Source organism: Hydractinia symbiolongicarpus, chromosome 2 (assembly GCF_029227915.1).
Source record: "Hydractinia symbiolongicarpus strain clone_291-10 chromosome 2, HSymV2.1, whole genome shotgun sequence".
NCBI lineage: Eukaryota > Metazoa > Cnidaria > Hydrozoa > Anthoathecata > Hydractiniidae > Hydractinia > Hydractinia symbiolongicarpus.
Window position 1 is genome coordinate 18198667 of NC_079876.1, and position 19651 is coordinate 18218317.

General features: G+C 32.2%; 2 protein-coding genes across 2 annotated transcripts; both read left to right on the forward strand.

The window, feature by feature from the left end:
* The first annotated feature begins 1987 nt into the window (after nucleotides 1-1987).
* On the forward strand, nucleotides 1988-6995 carry LOC130629795 (glyoxylate/hydroxypyruvate reductase A-like). The gene is made up of 5 exons (XM_057443137.1): nucleotides 1988-2151; nucleotides 3729-3848; nucleotides 4321-4492; nucleotides 5706-6204; nucleotides 6390-6995. Exons 1-5 carry the CDS (start codon nucleotides 2025-2027, stop codon nucleotides 6474-6476), a joined length of 1005 nt encoding a protein of 334 aa, XP_057299120.1. The 5' UTR covers nucleotides 1988-2024; the 3' UTR covers nucleotides 6477-6995.
* A 145-nt stretch (nucleotides 6996-7140) lies between these two features.
* LOC130629794 (coiled-coil domain-containing protein 130 homolog) lies at nucleotides 7141-19329 on the forward strand. The gene is made up of 9 exons (XM_057443136.1): nucleotides 7141-7207; nucleotides 8742-8795; nucleotides 10906-10985; nucleotides 11241-11296; nucleotides 12515-12633; nucleotides 14585-14669; nucleotides 16178-16380; nucleotides 16903-17011; nucleotides 18326-19329. Exons 1-9 carry the CDS (start codon nucleotides 7205-7207, stop codon nucleotides 18736-18738), a joined length of 1122 nt encoding a protein of 373 aa, XP_057299119.1. The 5' UTR covers nucleotides 7141-7204; the 3' UTR covers nucleotides 18739-19329.
* The last annotated feature ends 322 nt before the right edge of the window (nucleotides 19330-19651 follow it).

The following is a 19651-nucleotide window of genomic DNA, read 5'->3' on the forward strand; positions in this document are numbered from 1 at the left end:
ACTGAGTGGGTAATATTGAATTATCTTTCTGTAACGTTTTTATTTGCTATGAAACAGCCATGATCTGTTTTCCTGCCACAAAGACCAGAGCTGAAAGAGTTTACTGCTTAAAATGTAAACAAAGAAATTCATATATACATAAATTACATGAGCTTTTTTATAATTCAATGCTCCCTGCATAGTTGTTTCTTAATTAGATTGTAGATTGTAGAAGTGGTCCATTGGATGTTGCAGGGAGTTGTCTGGCAGAGTGCTGACCCTAATTGAGTTTGCGTAGCTCAAAGCGAGCATTAAATACTCCAGAACTCCCTGTCAAAGCCATGATCCCTTCTGGAAATAATAGACAGGGTATATCTCTCGGCACTTATGAGGCTAGCCATGTAAAATATGCACATCTATCTATCCATCTTACCACACTAACCTATGGGGCTTATACTTCTGTTGCAACATCGTCTCATGCTTATTTTATTTGTGATTAAATTTTGTAGCACAAGGAGTATTTAGCTTGTGCTTAATTACTGCATAGATGTGCTTGTTAACTTTCAATTATATACAGAACATTTTCAAGAAAGTATAAACAAATATAAGTGTATGCACTGTTTCGTTGTGGAATGCTTCTTTAGAAGCTTATATATTAATGTCTAATTAATGTTGTCAAGGTCTAGAAATTTTTTTTATTTTTTTTAAGGTAAAATGATTTTCGATTTATGAACTTTTAACAGTTATGCATGACCTCTCCATCAACTTGTACTGAAAGGGGTGTTGCAATTGACAATCTTAATATGGCATAGGAGTATGTTTTTATCTATTCACCTAACACCCCTTGTAATTCAGCATTGTAAGCATTGGCAAATGATTACCATAACAATTTTTGCACTAGGACACTGTTGCAGTTGCAACTCACATTGAAAAAAAAATTGTTGATGTATAGTTTCTGAACTAAACAAAACATTGATAAACTAACTACTTTTATTAGCAATTTAAGCTTCCACATGTCTTAATAGCAACATATTTTTAGTGTTCTCCCTTTACATAACACCTTGTTCTCAATGAAGTCTTTTAATTTAGTGCAATGTTTCCTTTTGTATGTAAAATCCAAGTTTTCATGTTTTTAGCTACCCCCAAATTAAAAACATTTTTTTACTTGAGAAAAGTATATATATTTATAATAAATAAAAACTATAAAATGATATGCAATAAAAAATAAATAAATTTTAGCGTTTTCTGCAATGATTTAATTTTAACTACAAGTGGTTACAAACTTTTTTACTGATGTAGCATAAAAAATATGTTAATTAATTTTTCGCTAAGAGTTTCTAATATTTGTGCATTGCCGTAGGAGGCAACTGAACTATGTATATACTGTAGAAAAAACTCTGATAAAATGAAATAAATAGATGTGCACTTACTAAAGTGTTCATGTTCCACCATTATAATGTGACTTTGTGGTTATGGAGTTCGCTTTGCAATCACAAGGTCAGTGGTTTGGTCCACATGGGGCATGTGGGCATGTTTAGCAACTGACTTAACCACAGCCACAGGCCAACCCATGTCATGTAAGAAAATTGGGGAGGCGATGTCAGTAATATATTCAAAACACAGGACCCACATTGATAACAGTTTTTCCAACACTGAAATGGCTATATCTTGTATAAATATATAAATATAAAGTAATAATAATAACTGCATTAGAATTTGCTCAAAGATCCAATAAGTATATTTGTTTTCTAAGGGCAAAAGATTTTCCAATGATACCTTCAGAAACGGTTACTCATACTCATACATTTTTCATTGTGATATATTTTTGCGCATGCGAAAAATCCTGCAGACTTCTTATGTAGATTTTACCACAGCAAAAGAATGACAATGCAAAACTATATGTTTATAGTTGACGAAAATAGAGCAATTGTGTTCGTGTGATATTGTTTGTGAATTTTTTACCTTGCTTAATTTTTAGTTTTCCATTGGTGCAAAACCATAAATTTTGACCATATTTTTTTAAAACATTATATAGTAGCATTTCAATGCAAGCTATAAAAAGAAAAATTGGTGTATTGACATGTATAAAGAATCTACACAAAGATCTAAAACAAAGACTTCCACATTATGAAATTGAAGAAATACCCCTTCCAAAGAACTGGAAGGAGAATGGTAGGTTTTTTCTTTATATTTGTGTGCATCAGGGTAGTACATATGTGGGGCATTGCAGGGCTGAAATGCAATATTAGAATGTTTAGAGTCAATGTCTGCAAGAGTGAGGCAGTTGAGCATCTTCTGATGGAAAAAAAATCTTTTATTTTGAAATTTAAGTTGTATTACCTGAATTAAAAATAAAATCTTTATTTATAAATTTTTTTAAAGTTTATATATTTTTTAACAGCTTGTCAGTATATTCAGATGTATTTTAATTGCAGTTCCAGGATACCTTAAATCATTCCAGAACAGTTGATTTTTAAAATTTCAAAGGATTTGCGAAAAAAAAAGCCCAGATATTTTTTTTGCAACAAATGTTTAAGTCTCTGTTATCACATTTTTAGCCTTGGTTTTTTCAACTTTAAGGATGAAAATTTTGTCAAAATATCTATATGATATGGATAAAACCATAATGACTGTGAAAGTTGCACTTAGAGCTACACAATGATTGCACTCTGATGACATTGGTAATTCGAAAATAGGACAATAAGACTTACTTGATAGAAATGTTTTTTTAGATCGCATTTTAAAAGTTGAAGAACCAAAAGCGGCGATAGAAATGCCGTTATAGATCGCGTTTTAAAAGATTAAGAACGAAGAATGGCGATTGAAAAGCTTCGATAGATTGCAGTTTAAAAATTTAAGAACGGCAACAGAAAAGTTTTTTCAGATCGCATTTTAAAAGTTTAAGAACGACAAGCGGCGACAAAAAAAGCTTCGTTAGAGATCGCATTTTCAAAGTTTAAGAACGAAAAGTAGCGTTAGAAAAAAAATATGTTAAAAAGTAATGCGCTAGAATTACTTTAATAAATACGAAAGTTAAAAATTTTCTTATAATATACACCTATTTAAAATAAAACTAGATAAAGCAGAGATGTGTTTGAAATAAAAAAAACTTTCTCTCTATTCTCATTAAAAAAACTTTCTCTTTATGCTCATTATCACCTACCATCGCGATACATCGAGACGGATTTTTTCACGATACTAGATTCTCGATAGATCACGACAATTTATTATTATTATAAACGCGGTACATCGTGTATCGAGGGAGTCCACACACGTTGCGCGCTTCATATGTTAAACAACCTTTTTCCAGTACTGTAGTCAGTTGAATTTTTCAAAGTTTCAAGTAGTTTGATTTCTATCCTTAACTTTTAAACATTTTACATTTTTTCCTCTGCTAGCTGGTTACTTTTCCAACAGTTTTTTCTCTGTGTATAACGCAACGCCAGATGTATCCGATCAAGTCAACACAACACAATAGAACACGAGATGAAACACAATAGTTAACAATAAGTTGGTTTAATAAATACCACCAAGTTATTCTATAATGGAAAATTAACAATGTGTTTATTTTTCCACTTCAGTAGCATTTATTACTCTGCTTGCCACTATAATGGAAAATTAGCAGTGAGTTTTAATACTAATGATGTGTTTATTGTAAAAATCTTCAACAGGATTGTATAAATCAAATATATGATTTAGGACATTACAAACATAAAAAGATTTATACAATGTCCCATAATTCTTTTTAGGTTTTGGAGAATGTCTTGAAAGAATTAATTCCAATGAAATTCTTTTGACTGAACCACATTATTTATCACGTTTTGTTTATGATGTCAAAAATGTCAAGTGGGTGCAACTTATTTGGGCAGGTAAAATTAATATTCTTTTTATTAACAATTGTATATTTACAGAGACCTATCTCGGGGGAATTTTCTATTTTGCTTTGCACTAAATGCTTGTTTTTTCTCTTTTTAACCAAGCTGTTATCAGGGTGTAACCCATTGCCTATGTAGCTTTTAAACGGTTATTTTATTCTGAATTTCTTATTGAAGAAGCTAATTATATCTACTTGAAAATATGGGTGTTATAACCAAACCCATTCAAATTGCGAAGATCCTGATGAAATTATCATTTGGCATTTAACGACCCAGATTTAAGATTTATAAATTACATTATGGTTATGCTTAAGGAGGAATAAACTAGTAGTATTTTATTTTTGTCCATTGAGAAGTAAATCACAACAACAAATTTTAAATCAACTGCTGAAATAAATTGCCTACAGTGATTGAACTCCTTTGATATGGATTTTAATTTTTCTTACCTCTTCTCATCTTATTTTAGGTGTAGATAATGTAACAACTGCTCTCGTGCCTGGTGAAGCTCATCCATCATTTGTTTTAACTAGGTTTGGTGGACAGTTTGGTCAGCACATTTCTGAGTATGTTGTCAGCAACATTATAAATATGGAACGCAAAGCATTTAAGTATTATGAAAACCAGAAAATCTCAAAATGGTTAGTACATAGTTTTTTCCAGTTAAAAAATATCCTGTATTGGAATATAGAATAATGCGAAGGAAGTATATTGCCAACTGATAAGCATGAAATATGTTCGACGGAATTATGAAGATAACATTTTTATATTGACATATTCAATATAAAGATATTATCAATATGATTCAAATGGTGGAATGTGTTGAAACTAAATAAGATACAGAACCGATTTGAAAGATTTTTTTTAAGAAAAAAAAATAAAAAAATTAGAGCTTTTTTTAACGTTAATCATCTGGATTCGCGCTTTGACAAGAAAAAAGTAGCTTAAGATGTTAACAAGCATGAAGAGCAAGTTTGTATCAAATTCATTAGCCCCCAAAATATAGTGGTTAGCGGGGGCAATCCCTCAGCAATAATTTCCTGACACAGGAAATAATCAGAACAAAATAAATTTTTTCTTGACGATTTCAGCCACCGTATTAAATCGATTGTTGTCAACGTTCTCAATGTCTATAGAAGGCAGTGCTTTAAAGTTGCGAGCATCAACCTAAAAAACTAATTAACAATAGACAATTTATTTAACATTAGTAGGCTGTTTAGCCAGAAAGTCGGACAAGACATTTACTAGTGGATGTAAACAGCCTCGACAGTTTTTTGCTGTCGCGAAATGAAACTGTACCAGCAATTGCAACGTCAATTGCCGACGCTAATTTCCAGGGCTGAATTCGTAAAATAAAAACATTTCATACAAAAGACACAACAGCATTTGAGAAGTTTTTAGTATTAAAGTGTCCACATTTAGGTTTACTATTCTGTCTAGGAATTTTATATATAAAAGTAATTGATCTACCTAAAATACATTGTCTAAATGTAGTTTTATTGAAAATACTAATAGAGGACATCAAATTGAACACTCAACAATGTTCTCTTTCATTTTATTTTTTTATTCCTGAAGCACCATAAGAATTATCAAAGCCCATTTAGTAATTGGCTAGCTAGTTAAAAGTTGGGCTGCGGATTCCATGCTACACAATAATAACTTGTTTAAAAGTTTAATTATAGGGTTAAGTAAGTAGATTGTTAGATGTGAATTATTTTTTAATAATTATAATGTATTATAATGTTGTTTTAATACTGGCATTCATGTGTGTTTCAGCTGTGATTTAAAAATCTGCAGAAAATCACATGTGTTTTTGACTTGTTGTGACTACTAATTGTGTTGTTTTTCTTCCAGGGAAAAACTTCATGTCGGTGAAAATCCATATCGTTTGCTGTCAACTTTATCAGTATGTGTTCTTGGTATTGGCGATCTTGGTGCGGCTGTGGCAAAGCAATGTAAAAGCTTTGGCATGACTGTTTATGGTATGTCAACGAAAGTTCCCGATGTTCGTAAAGTCTTTTTTGATGAATACTTTACGTTAAAAGATCTACCATTATACCTAAGCCGGTCTGATTATGTTTGCAACACGTTACCAAAGACCCCAGCTACAGATAACTTATTATCAAATAACATTTTAAAGCAATGCATGGAGAAGCAATCTGTGTTTGTAAATGTAGGTCGTGGAAATGTCATTCCTGAGAGCGAGATTGTGGAAGCACTGGAAAGAAAATGGATATCAGGAGCAATTTTAGATGTATTTAACGAGGAACCCTTGTCTGGACAAAGCAAGTTATGGAGCATGCCAAATGTTATTTTGACACCACATGTTTCTGGAATGTCACTAACGCAAGAGGTATGAGCTGCTCTTTTAATAAGTATTACTTTTTGATAGGACTGTTTCTTTATATGTACAAATATTGCTTTACTGTCAACCAGTCGAATAACTTGATTGTTTTAATAACCCCAAACTCTTCCCCTGATTCACGTAGTGCAAGCTGTGCACATTTATTTTCTCTGTTATTTTTTCTTTTTATTTAGGTTGTTGACTTCTTTGTGGAAAATGTCAAATTATACGAAAATGGACAACCTCTAAATCATGTCTTCAGTTGGAGTAAAGGATATTAAATAAATAGATTATAAAGCTATTTCTATGTTTTTTATAATATATTTTTATATACATATAATAATTTCAGTAATTTAGAGTTATTAGTAAAACTGGCAATAGATAGATAGATTACATAGCAAAAATCATTGTTTTTTGTGATGTAGCCAGTCATTAATGTATATACGTTTTTTAGCTGTTGTTTAGAACTTATCTCCATATAATAACTGAATTTTGTCTTTCGACCAAAAGCAGATCATGCTAACCATGCACGAAAGCTATGAATATCAAATGCAAAGTATTTTTTGTAGACTTTGCTGTGACAAGTCAATTCCCATGCATTTTCTGCGGGCTAACCACAAGTATATATAAATGTTATCAAAGAAGATCAAGCTAATGAGGATAATATTTTAAACAGTATTCAATATTCAAAGCAGTACATTATCTGTCATTTTCATTTTTGTACTACTTATGTTCAGTACTTTTGATTTGGTTTTTTTTATTTTGTAATTTTTTTATGTATATACATTAAATTTTTTCCATGCCTCTGTCTATTTAATTAGATTGTGCAGTAAGAGACCATTTGCGAATTTTTTAATTTTTTTTTAAAGGGCTCTTTCGCACTGTTTTGTTGATGCAAATGCAGACATTACAATTTCTTTAAGAAAATTATTTTATATATTTTTATTTTTTAGAATAAAAAATATACTAAATACTAACATACTGATACACCTGCAAAGCTCATTTCAAAATGGTAAGATGGTTTGTTTTTTCAGTCAAATAGTACATAGTGGCAAAAATCACAAGTCTTGCCTCAACCATACATTAATTTTTCCACCCTTTTTTTTCCCTTTTAATGATATACATGAAACCTTTATTTCCAATAAATATGGAAAACTATGAGAATATGTTATATTACAATAGTATTCCTTGTTAAACTTATTGAGTAGCTACATTGTCAGGAATCGTTGCATAAGAACCACATTAAAATTATTCAACACGTGAGACAATACATGACACTGGAACAATGTCAGTATTTTAAATTTAAAAGTTTGAAAAAACGCCCTGATATTCTGATGTCCTTGCAGCTATATTGCCTAAAGTTAGCAGGTACATCAAATGAAGTGAGTTCTTGAGATATTAACCTACTAACTGTTTTTACTTTAAACATAATTGCAGGGTTTATAAAATCCAGCAAATTGGAAAAGGTACATTCCCAATTATATATGAATTACATTTTATGGAAAAATACGTTTTGTCATTCTTAAATTAAAAAATTTCAAAATAAATCAAAAATAAATAAATAAATAAATGACTTTATAATCAGATATTTCGAAACGTTATTATCATTTATGTCTAAATAAAAAAAAAACTTTTAAAACAATAAAAACAAGCATTAAGAAAGGATGGTTTTTCAACCTAAAAAAATGTCAAGATTATTTTTTTGACTTTTTACTATTTTTGCGAGAAAATAAATCGATGAGGAAGTTTTATAAAAATAGAAGTAATGTATCAAATACTCCTTTTCCAAAACGTATATTTTTAAATATATTGCATTACTATATTACAACTATTTTCGATTTCCTCAATTCTGTATAGCACTCTCTATAAAATAGTCCCTCACAAATTTTAATAACGTTAAAAGGTGTTTGATTTGTTTTCCAACAAACAGCATACACTTAACTCTTGGTAACTGAAACCTCCAAGAGACTGAAAATATAAGAGCAATTTAGGCTAATCGAGAAAATCTTGTTACCTCCCTTAGTCTTTATAATTTTTGCCAGTAATTAGTATGGACAGCAAGAATGCGTGTTAAACTACTGTTACTGACAGTTATGGTACTGACAGTTAACGCAAACAACCTCCAAAAGACTAAGGTAAAATAGCTCGACTTAACAGATGTTCAAGTTAAACGAAGCTCCTCTTAAGTCGAATTTAGTCTAAAATGAGATTATCGTTCGAGTTAAAGTGTTTTTTTTTGGGATAAGGTGCAATCTTCGCAATGAAAAAGGGATACAAGTCCTTTGTAATTTCAATTTTCCATGACAGACAACATTGCCTATCTATATTACTTCAGGAGTTGCTAGAAACTAAAAAAATAATAAAATCTGATTTTTGAGTAGAAAGTTCGAGTTATCCGAAGGATTTAGCCTCAGGGGGGTACGGAAAATTAGTTGAGTTGAGGAGATAACTGTACCAGTCACATACTTAGATTTTTTTCAAGGACATATGTCACATTTGTTCAGGCTAAGTTTAATTAAATAAATCTTTATATTTGTCTTTTTCAGGGTGAAAGAAAAGGTGTAAACAAGTATTATCCTCCAGATTATGATCCAGCTAAGGTGAGAAAGAACATTCTATTTAATAATAATACTGAAATGAATATTTACTTTAAATTTTAACGTTCTGTAACACTTTGGCACTTTCTTTAATCAGAATAAACCCAAGCTTTTAAGTTCTGTTTTAAAAATAGGATTTCAAGTATTCAATGTCCTTTATCAGTGTGGCCAGCTATAAAACCTAGAATCATCATCATCATCATCATCATCATCATTCTCGGCTTAACGTCCGTTTTCCATGCTAGCATGGGTTGGACGGGGTATATTAATGACCCTCTTCCAATCTGGTCTAGACTGTGTTAGATCTAAACTCAACTTCCTCTGTATCAAGTCTGTCCTTGTAACCTCCTGCCAAGTCTTTCTCGGTCTGCCTCTGGGCTTTGTCCCAGGAACTATCAAGTCTCTACACTTTCTTACCCAATTATCCTCCTCCATTCTTTCCAAGTGCCCCAGCCAGTTCAGTCTTCTTATCTGGATAACATCTTTAATTCTACGGAAACTTAGCCTGCTTCTTAGCTCATCTGAACTCTTTCTGTCTCTCAGACTGGCGTTACACATCCACCTAACCATTCTCATATCATTCCTTTCTAAACGGTCAAGATCTTTCTGCTTCACTGCCCATGTCTCACTACCGTACAACATAACACTTCTTATACAGGCCTCATACAACCTACCTTTTAGAATAACTTGAAAATTGAAATTGGGATCTGTAAGGCTCAAAGTTGCAGTTGACTTGCCTTGAGGTGTTTGTATTTTTACAAAATCCAAATGGTATTTTCTCATTGAGGTACAATCAGGATTCAAAATTTTTTATAGCGCATAACAATTTTGGTCATCTGTTGCATTGTGCTATATCACAAAGTTATGTTATACTTGTGTTCAACATTTTCTGATCTTTTTATATCAAGGATTTTGATATGACATAATAAAATATGAGCCATTTTGTTTTTCCATTCTGATTTAAAGCTTGCCTCCCGTGAAAAGAAAGTTGATTTCATATAAAAAGGGCTTGTGTAGGAATCTTTATTTGATTCTAAGATATAGATCTTGAAATTTTTGAATCAAGTTACTTCCGTGAAAACCCCTCATTTATATCAAATACATACCTCGTGCATCAACTAGCACTATTATTACTTCTAATTCAAAAATTTCAAGAACCGATCAAGATAAGAAGATTCACAAACAACTTTTCAAGCTTTTTACATATAACACCAACTTTTTTTCCGTTGTAATCTTAAATAGGGTATTCCTCATAAGCAATATTCAACTGACCAAAAATCGTCAGAATAATCATCTTAACTAAAACCGTCTCAATATTCATCTGATTGCCTTTACTAAAATTATCCCTTTTAATTCTGTCAAAGATAAACTTGAAAAAAAAACTAAAAAAGAGCAACAGAAGCTTAAAAACCTTAAAATGATGCCCAGCAATATTTATATTATATTTTATAAATATTAGCAATATTTATTACCTAACTGATACAGAAAACTGGTTAGAATGAAAAATTCACATTTGAGTGGCTCACGTCTTATTAAAACAGGACTTTTTATGGAGCTACACTAACCGGTCTGGGAAGCTATTAAATGAAGTGGCTCACGGCTTATTAAAACAGGACTTTCTATGGAGCTTCACTAACCGGTCTGGGAAGCTATTAATAAATGGTACCGTAGAAACGTAAACAAATAAAAAACAGATTTGCATATCGTGAATGAAAATATAAAAATCGCTTCGCTAAACCATCTATTCATTTCAATTCACATAAACAATGATTTCCAATGTGTTTCACAATCTTGTATTCTAAAAGAATCAAAATCGAACGTTTTTTTTTTCCAGGTGATTTAGGGATGAACATCTTAGACAAAATAGCTTTAAAATTTTTTGTTCACATGAAAATTTATTTTTCATAATAAAGCGGATATTGACCGGATTTGACGTTGCACTGTAAAATACAATGCCAAGCACAGACCTCACAAGCTTGGTCTGTATTTTTGACCTCGGCTTGGTTTTTCACAGTACAACATATAAACCAGTCAGTATCTGTTTAATATTAACCACTCATGGTTGTTATGTATTGCCCATTGATATCTATTTTTTATTTTTTTTTTAATTTAGGGTGGATTGAACGCATACCATGGAACTCATGCTCTTCGCGAGAGAGCAAGAAAGCTTCATGAAGGGATTCTAATCATACGGTAACCGTAATTTTTTTAAATACATGCTCGAATTTCCCTATTGAATCTTAACCAATTAATGTTTTTAGGTTTTTTTGCCGCAATTGTAAGCCCGAACGCGCTAAAGTTGTTTAATTCTTGCTATGAGATGCTTTACAGAGTTGACGGGTTTTGGTAATAGGTTTCAGAATCACATCTTGTAACGCAGTTGTTGTGCTTTCCATTAAAACAGTATTCTTTGAATAATTGTATAAAATTTTGTTTTTGTTTTTCTAGATTTGAAATGCCGTATAACATTTGGTGCAATGGTTGTGGAAAACATATTGGCATGGGTAAGTTGAAAATAAAATTCTAACTCCAATAAATGTCCCCTTCCCTATTAAATTTTAAATGCACTAGAACCCCCTTTACAGGGTCCTCGTTCCTCCTTAATAGCAGTACCAATAGGAACTAAAGGAGCTATCCTGGGTAAATAATTTCAATAATAATAATAACAATAATAATAATTATATTAGGAAATTTAAAAAGAAAAACTTAAAGAACAGACAGGGATGACTCAAATGAAAAAGAAGCTATACGCAAATTCGATGTTAGAGGCAATTAATATTCTGCGATATTTAGTTATTTTAACAAGTGGGTTCTTTTATGTGAAGTGGTGTCACCAAGTGCATTATCTGAGATTTTGTTACACGCTTTTCTCGTCCTGATATATACCTTAGCATATCTTTGGTACAGTTGAGATTAATCGATTTGAGAATGAGAACCGGTGTAAAATAACCTCGAAGGTGCTGTTTTTTGAGTCTTTCATTCAACTGAGACACACATCTAGATTTTGCGAGTAAAGATATTTTAAATGAAACTTGAGAAAAGACATTTTACGTCAATGATAGGATACAAGTTCATACATTCTTTTTAGTTTATATTCCACTTTTAATGCTTGCAAAATTTTCAGGATAAGCATGTTATTAGGATATTCTCAACTTTTGGTGTAATTTTATTTCGTATATTCTTATCTCGTATATTCTTATAAAAATGCATGAAAACCTTCATAATGATCTAATGTTTCTGTGACGGAACTGATTTTAATGTAGGTTATATGTGGTCATTTTAGCTACTTTTTCTGATATTCTTTAGTTCACTTGTAGCTATTTTTCATTCGTTGAGCTTTGTTGTCTGTTTGTTTATTTTTTTATGGGAAAAAATATGTAGTCACGCTTCACAAAGCCTTATAACTTTCTTAACATGTTCTTAACTTTTACGATTTTGAAGCCTTGTTCTTCTAAACTTGGTTCTTATTAAAAAACACGTGTAGTTAAGCTAAAGTTGCGTAGAAAGCTTGCAGGTTTTATGCAGTTGTTTATAAAAAGTTATACGTGTACCTTAAGCTCGTGTTACACACCGATGGTGAGTTTTTAAACATCGGTGTACTGCAATAGCAACGATAACGAAAACCCAAGACGGTTCTAGTAGAGGAATCAACTGTTGAACATATTTATTTATTTACATTTATTTATTTACTTATTCATTCATTCTTTTATTATTTTGTTTAGGGGTTCGTTACAACGCTCAAAAGAGAAAGATGGGGAATTATTATACCACACCCATTTATAAATTCCGCATGAAGTGTCATTTATGTGATCAACATTTTGAAATACAAACAGACCCTAAGGTAAGTAGCCCATTTAAGACCCGATTTACACTACTCAAATAATGTTACAACTGTAAAGTGGAGCATTAATTAAGCATTATTTAGCGTCTAGAACACTGAACCTTGTGAGAGCTGTTGAGTGTTCTTAAAGTTTACCTCTTTCTGTACCTCATATTGTTTTTATGGAAAATTATCTCTCCTTGCCTGATTTACATTTAGAAGAGAGTTATAAAGATAAATCAAACAAGGTTTAAGAATCTACTTGCATGTGAATCCGATCGCCATCTTGATTAAAAGCAACCGCGTAAAGTGGCAAACTTTAAAGGATCTATGACGTCATTACGTTGCTCATAGGCAAGATAATGGAAATTTTAATAGATGAATTAGGGAAATTTTTTGTATATTCTAGCAAAGTCAGAAAATTTTGAATTTTGACCTTGAATTTGTTGCTTCATCTGAAATTAAGTCGCATGAAACATAACAGGAATATAGCGGCTGTAACACCCCTATCGCTCGGCCCTTTTATACAACTAGCGCACCTTGAGCAACGTAATGACGTCAAAATCGGATTCAATCCGAAATTAATTTAAATAAAAACAATTTGTAAATGGCGGAGATGTGGCCATTGGGAAAACATAATCTTTAAGGTTAAAATTATGTTTTTTGCAATACACCAATATTAAAGCACGTGGAAATTGACTAAAATTTCCCACCAGGATTAACATTTTCCACGACTAACTTAATTTACTGGCTAATTTATTTTTTTCCGGCAACTTTAAGGGGACCGAAAATAAAAATCCGAAAACTTTTCTGACCTATTTTTATTGAAGTGTTCCAATCTCGTTCCTATTCAAGTAAATCTGGGAGGATAGGAAAGTCCTACTATAGTAAATCGACTAGTTTTCATATTAACTAATGGATTTTATGAATATGGGTATAGGGTACGACAACAAAGAGAAAAATATGGAGAAATGACACCTCAATTAAATGTTTTCTTTCTAAACAAATATGACAAAAAAATATAAGATGTTATTTCGAAACTCTATAGAGGATTTTGGAAATTGTTTTTTCCGCTCGCCAAGAATAATGGTGTTTACTAAACTGTCTGTTTAAGATGAACACCTCAATTCAATATTTCAGTTTTTTTGGCCAGCTGTTAGTTTTTCGTGCCGACCAAGTAAATATTGAATTATAGTGTCTTATTTCATAGATATATAACTTGCTTTATGTTCATTCCCTCCTCTGCAATGTTTGGTTTATTTGTTTTTCGTCATATAATTGTGAGAAATATTTTTTTGTGGTTCCATGTAATTCTACGCCTTTATTTTTTGGTTGGATTGGTTTTTAAGCACTAGATGTTATTGTGTGACTCACAAAACAAACGGCTATGAAACCTTTTTGTGTCCAGAAAAGAAACTTTTAACCGGAATATATATGTCCCAGACACTCCTTTGCGAGCGAATTTTTTCTGTGAATCCTTTTGATGTTCTTCCTCAAAATAAAATTTATTATTTCCTACGAATTTTCGCGTGTACGAATTTTCGCGCGTTAGCAAAGTGAACGTATTTCACGTATTAGTAATTTTAAGATTAAATCCCGCCATAGCTAACAAGAAGAAATAGTAATAAATAAATTAATCAATAAATTTAAACAGATACTCTTCTTATTTGTAAACTATACAATTACGTTTTCTATCGTATTAATTTTCTCACAAACATTTTTTTTGCGCGTAATTTCTGTGCTAAATTTCGCGAAATAACGAACTTTTGCGCAAATGCGCGAAAATTAGTACGCGTGATAAATTTTCGTTATTTTAAAGCATCGTTGGTTCCCCAGAACATAAATTTGGGCTTATTAAAGCATTTTCTTGTGCCGCCAAGCATGACGCTAATTTGATCACTCTCCCTAAAATTTTCCGGAGTAATAAAAGAAGTTATGTTTTGTTTATGTGGTTTCGATGTATTACCTTTAGAACTGCGATTATCAAATATTGAGTGGCTGCCGTCGAAAGGAAGAGAGATGGGACACGGAAAAAGCTGGCAACGTGCAAACGACACGTAAGTTAATCTGCAATCTCATTGGCTCATTGCGTTATCTTCGATTTTTTATTGGTTGATTGCATTCCATAAATTTGTTTGTTTTGTTTTCATGATTTGTTTGTTTATTTAATTTCGTATTTGACATTGCGCAATAATTATGGGAATCTACTTGTATGTGTGTTTATCTTTAGGTTGTTCTATTTTCGTGTCTTGTTTACATACGTTTTCAGTGTTAATAGCTTCAATGGATTGCTATGTGCGCTCCCTCATCGTTATACTCTCCTTCGTATTTCACTTATCATTTATCTCGTATGAGCATGGAGTCTATTATCATCCATAGCGTTTCCCAAAAGTATTGTCCTAGCTTTGTTTGATTGTCCACTTAAAAGATTCTAAAAATGCATGGTATATCAGCAATTTAAAATTTAAAATAAGCCTTGAAGTTTTTTATGAATAGTACATTTTCAGGCTCAAAATACGTTTAGGTTATGCTTAAGAGCAAAAATGTTTTATTTATGAAAAAAACATAGGCCCAAAATATTCTGATTTAAAAAAAAATATTGCATTCGAATTTTGAAAAAAAACATAAAAACAACATCTTCTTACGCTTTGCATAATGTTTAGCATATGCTTTAAAAATGACCAAACTTAAGCCTTCGGATCCTTATAAATGTCATGCTTATCAAGAAAACATATATGCGAAATCAAATCTCCAGCATAATCTCCAGCCTCCAGCATATAGCACCTGTTCTGAAAAAACATTCCTGTACCGAAACATTGGAAGTAAACGAGACTTAGTATAAAAATGTAGCCTCTGCTTGAATAGAAACATAAGGGGGGTTCAAACCTATTTTTTAATCGTAGAAAAAAAACGTTTCTTCGGATTTCTTGGAGTCATCAAATTTTACATTATTTTTTCACCATATTAATTTTCACTGAAGTTAAAGACACGATTTTCATATACTTCAATTGTAGTGTTCAGTGCACTAATTTTTTTGCAGAGGAAATTATTTGCGACTGTGTGAAATTTAAAACACACTATTATTTACGCTCTTAAATCTTTTTTGAATAATTATTTTACAAACGGTTGACATTTGAGATTGTGCACTGATGCCGCATGATTTTTATACTGTTATCTTCACGATGTTCTTAGTTTTAAAAAAAATGTTTTTCGTAAAAAATTCATGCGAATACTAAATTGAGAAGGGAAAATTTGTGGTCCAAAATAGTGAATTCGAACATTAAAGAGGGATAAGAACGCATTCTATTCTAACATAAAATTAACATTGACACTGTAGAATTTGGGGATAACTTCCTCCAAGAATATAGTTTTATCTTCTATTAATTTTTTACAAAAATAAGTCACTGTACAAACCTGTAGTTTTAATTTGGCTCTAACTTTAAAAAGTTTCGAGGGGTTGCAAACGAATTTTAAACCTGTTTTCATAAATCTCATTATTTTCACAGCGAACAATAAATAGCCTGTAACAGGTTCCTGGTTTTCAAATTGCTTTCTATTCCTCTAGATCGCGAGGTGAAGGAGAAGATGATGACGAATGCGATGTACAAGCTTGAGCACGAGGTTGACGACAAATTAAAAGTGAAGAAAATCGCGCCGACATTAACTCGTCTTGAAGAAATAAGAGACGATTGGAAAGATGATTTTGCTGTGAATCAGCTGATGAGGAAGAAATTTCGCGCAGAGAGAAAAGACATACAACAACAGAAGGTAATGAAGCTAGTTCTCTTCCCTTAGTTATCGTTATTGTCGTTGTTGTTGTCGTTAATGTCGTTGTTGTTGTCGTTAATGTCGTGGTTGTTGTGTTTGTCGTCATTTTTGTCGATGTTTTCGTCAGTGATACTGTTTTTGTTGGTGATACTGTTGACGTCGGTGTTGTCATTCTTGTTGGTGTTAGTAAATTTGGTTTTGTCGTCGTCAGTTTTTTCGTCTTTCTTGTCGATGTTTTATGGGATGCTGTTGCCGTCATCGGTGTTGTGTTTCTTGTTGGTCTTAGTAAAAGTTGGTTCTGTTGTCGTTTTTTTTGTCGTCTCTTTTGTCAATGTTTTTGGGGTGCTGTTGTTGTCGAGGATGTAGTCGCTATTTTCAGTAGTGTTATTGTCGTCGATGCCAGTGTTGTTGCTATCGTCGTTGCTGTTGCTGTTGTTGTTGCTGTTACTGTTGTTGTTGTTGTTGTTGTTGTTGTTGTTGTTGTTGTTGTTGTTGTTGTTGTTGTCGTTCTTATCACCTCAGGCTTCGGACGATGATTTCAAAGAACGTAAAAATTTACCCGACGACTTTGACTTGGTAAAAGAAAGTGAAGACGACGTAAAAAAAGCTCATCGGATCAGATTTGGTCAAGGTATGAACGAAAAAAAAAGATGTTCAATTTTTTTTTACTTATTAAGTATATTCCACAATACATGCCTTGATCATCCAAATACCTCACACACGCTGATTTAAAGAACGCTTCTGATAATTAAGAGTTTTATTAAATATTTAAAAAATTTGATTGACATCGGTTCATGTGTATATGCAAAACAGATTAACGTGAAATTATGTCTGACTTGCCTCCTGTTTTTCGGTAGCAATTCTTACAATTACGGGGTAAAACATGTCTTTAACAAACGGAACAACTACAGCTCAATAAGAAGAATTCTAAATTGTTTGGTTAATCAAGTCACAAATAATCGAGACAATGGTACACACGAGGTTTTAATATCCATGTTTCGATCATGTAAGACCTATTAAAAATATAAAAAAAAAATAGGTTAATCGAGACAATCTTGTTACCTCGCTTTATCCTAAGCGTTTTTTTTTTTTGCAGCAGCAGCAGCTAGTATGGACGGAGGGAAATAGTTCGACTTAACGAATGTTCGAGTTAAACGAAGGTCCAGTTAGGTCAAATCTAGTCTAAAATGCGATTTATAATGCCATTTTTTAAGAGGTGGGCAACAGTTGCCGGAAAAAAATGCAATGTTGACAATAAAAAAGATATGAAATTCATTGTAAATTGAATTTTCTTTGACAGACAACATCATCTATCTATATTCATTTGAAGATAATAAAAAATTAAAACAAAAATATAATCTGACATTTATCTAGCTTTCCATTTCCCTTTCTTAAGTAAAGAGTTCGATGTATCTGAAGAAATTAGCCTCAGGGGAGACGAAAAAATGGGTCAAGGTAACGAATGTTCGAGTTATCCCAGGTTCGAGTTAACCGGAGTTGTGTATAAAAAAATATTATCAAAAGTTTAAGGGACCCAAGAAAATGGTTTGAGATAATGACAGACTGCACCCAACATAGCTGACAGTATTTATAATCTCGATTACCCCAAATCTTTGATATTAAATAAAAACCTGGACGAAAAACGACTGATACTCCTGATTGACTACATACCTTGTCGGTGAAAAAAACTGGCATAAATGTTAGTCAGGAAAATTAATGTCATCGATGCATAGATTTAGACACTTTCCCACGACTGAAAGGGTTTCGGGTAAAAATCAAATCAAATTGTTTAACGTTACAACAAAAAATAGGATGGTAGTAAAGTTCTCAGAAGTTTTTTTATCGGGTTAAAAAGTTAGTCGGCGAAAATTATTGTCGAGGGAGATTTTAGTTTGATTCGCTTAATGTTTGTTTGATTTTGCTTCTTATTTGTTTGTGTTTCTAGATTCCTCGACGCCGGATGTACTACGAAGTTTACGGCGACGAAAAATAAAGCAGTCCTCCATATTCGGAACAAGCGGTGCTAAAGCAGAGCTCGCAAAATCGTTATTACCAACTAAAAGGACGAAAGCTGTTGCCATGTCAACGCCTAACAAAACATTACATTCGGATATTATAGGAGTAAAACTTAAAGTTAACACGGAAAAAAACTTGACTTTGAATAATGAATGTAAGAAAGGTTTAGGGGACAATCATACTGAAAATATAATGACTTTTTCAAGTGAGAAGGAACGCGTAAGTGAGGAATGCTTAGCCAGTAACGCAAAAGCGAAATCGAATAAAGAGGAACGTAACTCGAAATTGTTAAACTTAGTGGATTATAACTCGTCGTCGAGTGAATGTAGTAATGACACGTGACATAATGCCCACTCGAATTCCGCGATGACTTACGGTAGAGGTCCTCGTCACTCATAAGAAAGCAGAAGATTAAAATTTGTGACAACGGAATTATATGGGTTGTGAAATGTTGTTATGAAACACCCTCATTTCCAGATATTTTTCAATTTTTCTGAATGGGAAGGTGAGATTGGCGGCCGTGGATACTTTAAAGAAAGAAATTTAAATTCGGTTGATTTGGTCAAGGAGGTCTTAAAATGACGTGTGGAGGCGGTACGATAAAAACCACGAGAAACATTAAACAATTAAGCTAAAGGCCATGCAATCAGGTTTTTAAATCCCGAAACGGATTTTTACAATAAATTACAATAAATAATTATACCTGAAAAATCTAAACCAAAAAGTTTTTTCCTTCTTCAAGCGAGGAGGATAAAGTAATGCTGCAGGGCTTTTCTCATTCTCCCATTCTGGTGTATCCAGTCTTGGGTATTGTAATAGAAGATGCAAAACTAACACCGAAAAAATGCATATCGCTCAAAATTAAACACCTTGTTGACAATATGGGCAAAAAAAAAATTTCTTCTTGGCAAAAACTCTCACAACCATGACAAAGATACTCAATTTTATTCTTTAGCTTGACTTTGATTTTGCGTTGAATCTAAGTTTATAAAGATTTATTTTATATATTTATAATTATTTTATAAAGATTTATAGTTCCAACTTACAGAAAAGGAAGGCTTGAGAATGGAAGGAAAGACTCAACATTTTTTTGTTCATCCTGAACTTATCAGCCTCGTTTTTATGTCATTTTCCTGACCGTGTGGCCAACCCTAGACCTAGGGGAATTGATGGCTATTTGAAAATAGGAATTGTAGATGTCGCTCATCTTAATTGCAACATTGTTTATTTTGAAGACCAATTTTATAAGAAGAAC

Bases quoted from the DNA above. Each gene is read 5' to 3' on its own strand.
- LOC130629795 (XM_057443137.1), top strand. From the start codon at position 2,025: ATGCAAGCTATAAAAAGAAAAATTGGTGTATTGACATGTATAAAGAAT. The intron at 3,849-4,320 runs GTAAAATTAATA...ATCTTATTTTAG, and splicing joins GGTGCAACTTATTTGGGCAG to GTGTAGATAATGTAACAACT. The intron at 4,493-5,705 runs GTTAGTACATAG...TTTTTCTTCCAG, and splicing joins AACCAGAAAATCTCAAAATG to GGAAAAACTTCATGTCGGTG.
- LOC130629794 (XM_057443136.1), top strand. The intron at 11,297-12,514 runs GTAAGTTGAAAA...TATTTTGTTTAG, and splicing joins TGGAAAACATATTGGCATGG to GGGTTCGTTACAACGCTCAA. The intron at 12,634-14,584 runs GTAAGTAGCCCA...TATTACCTTTAG, and splicing joins AAATACAAACAGACCCTAAG to AACTGCGATTATCAAATATT.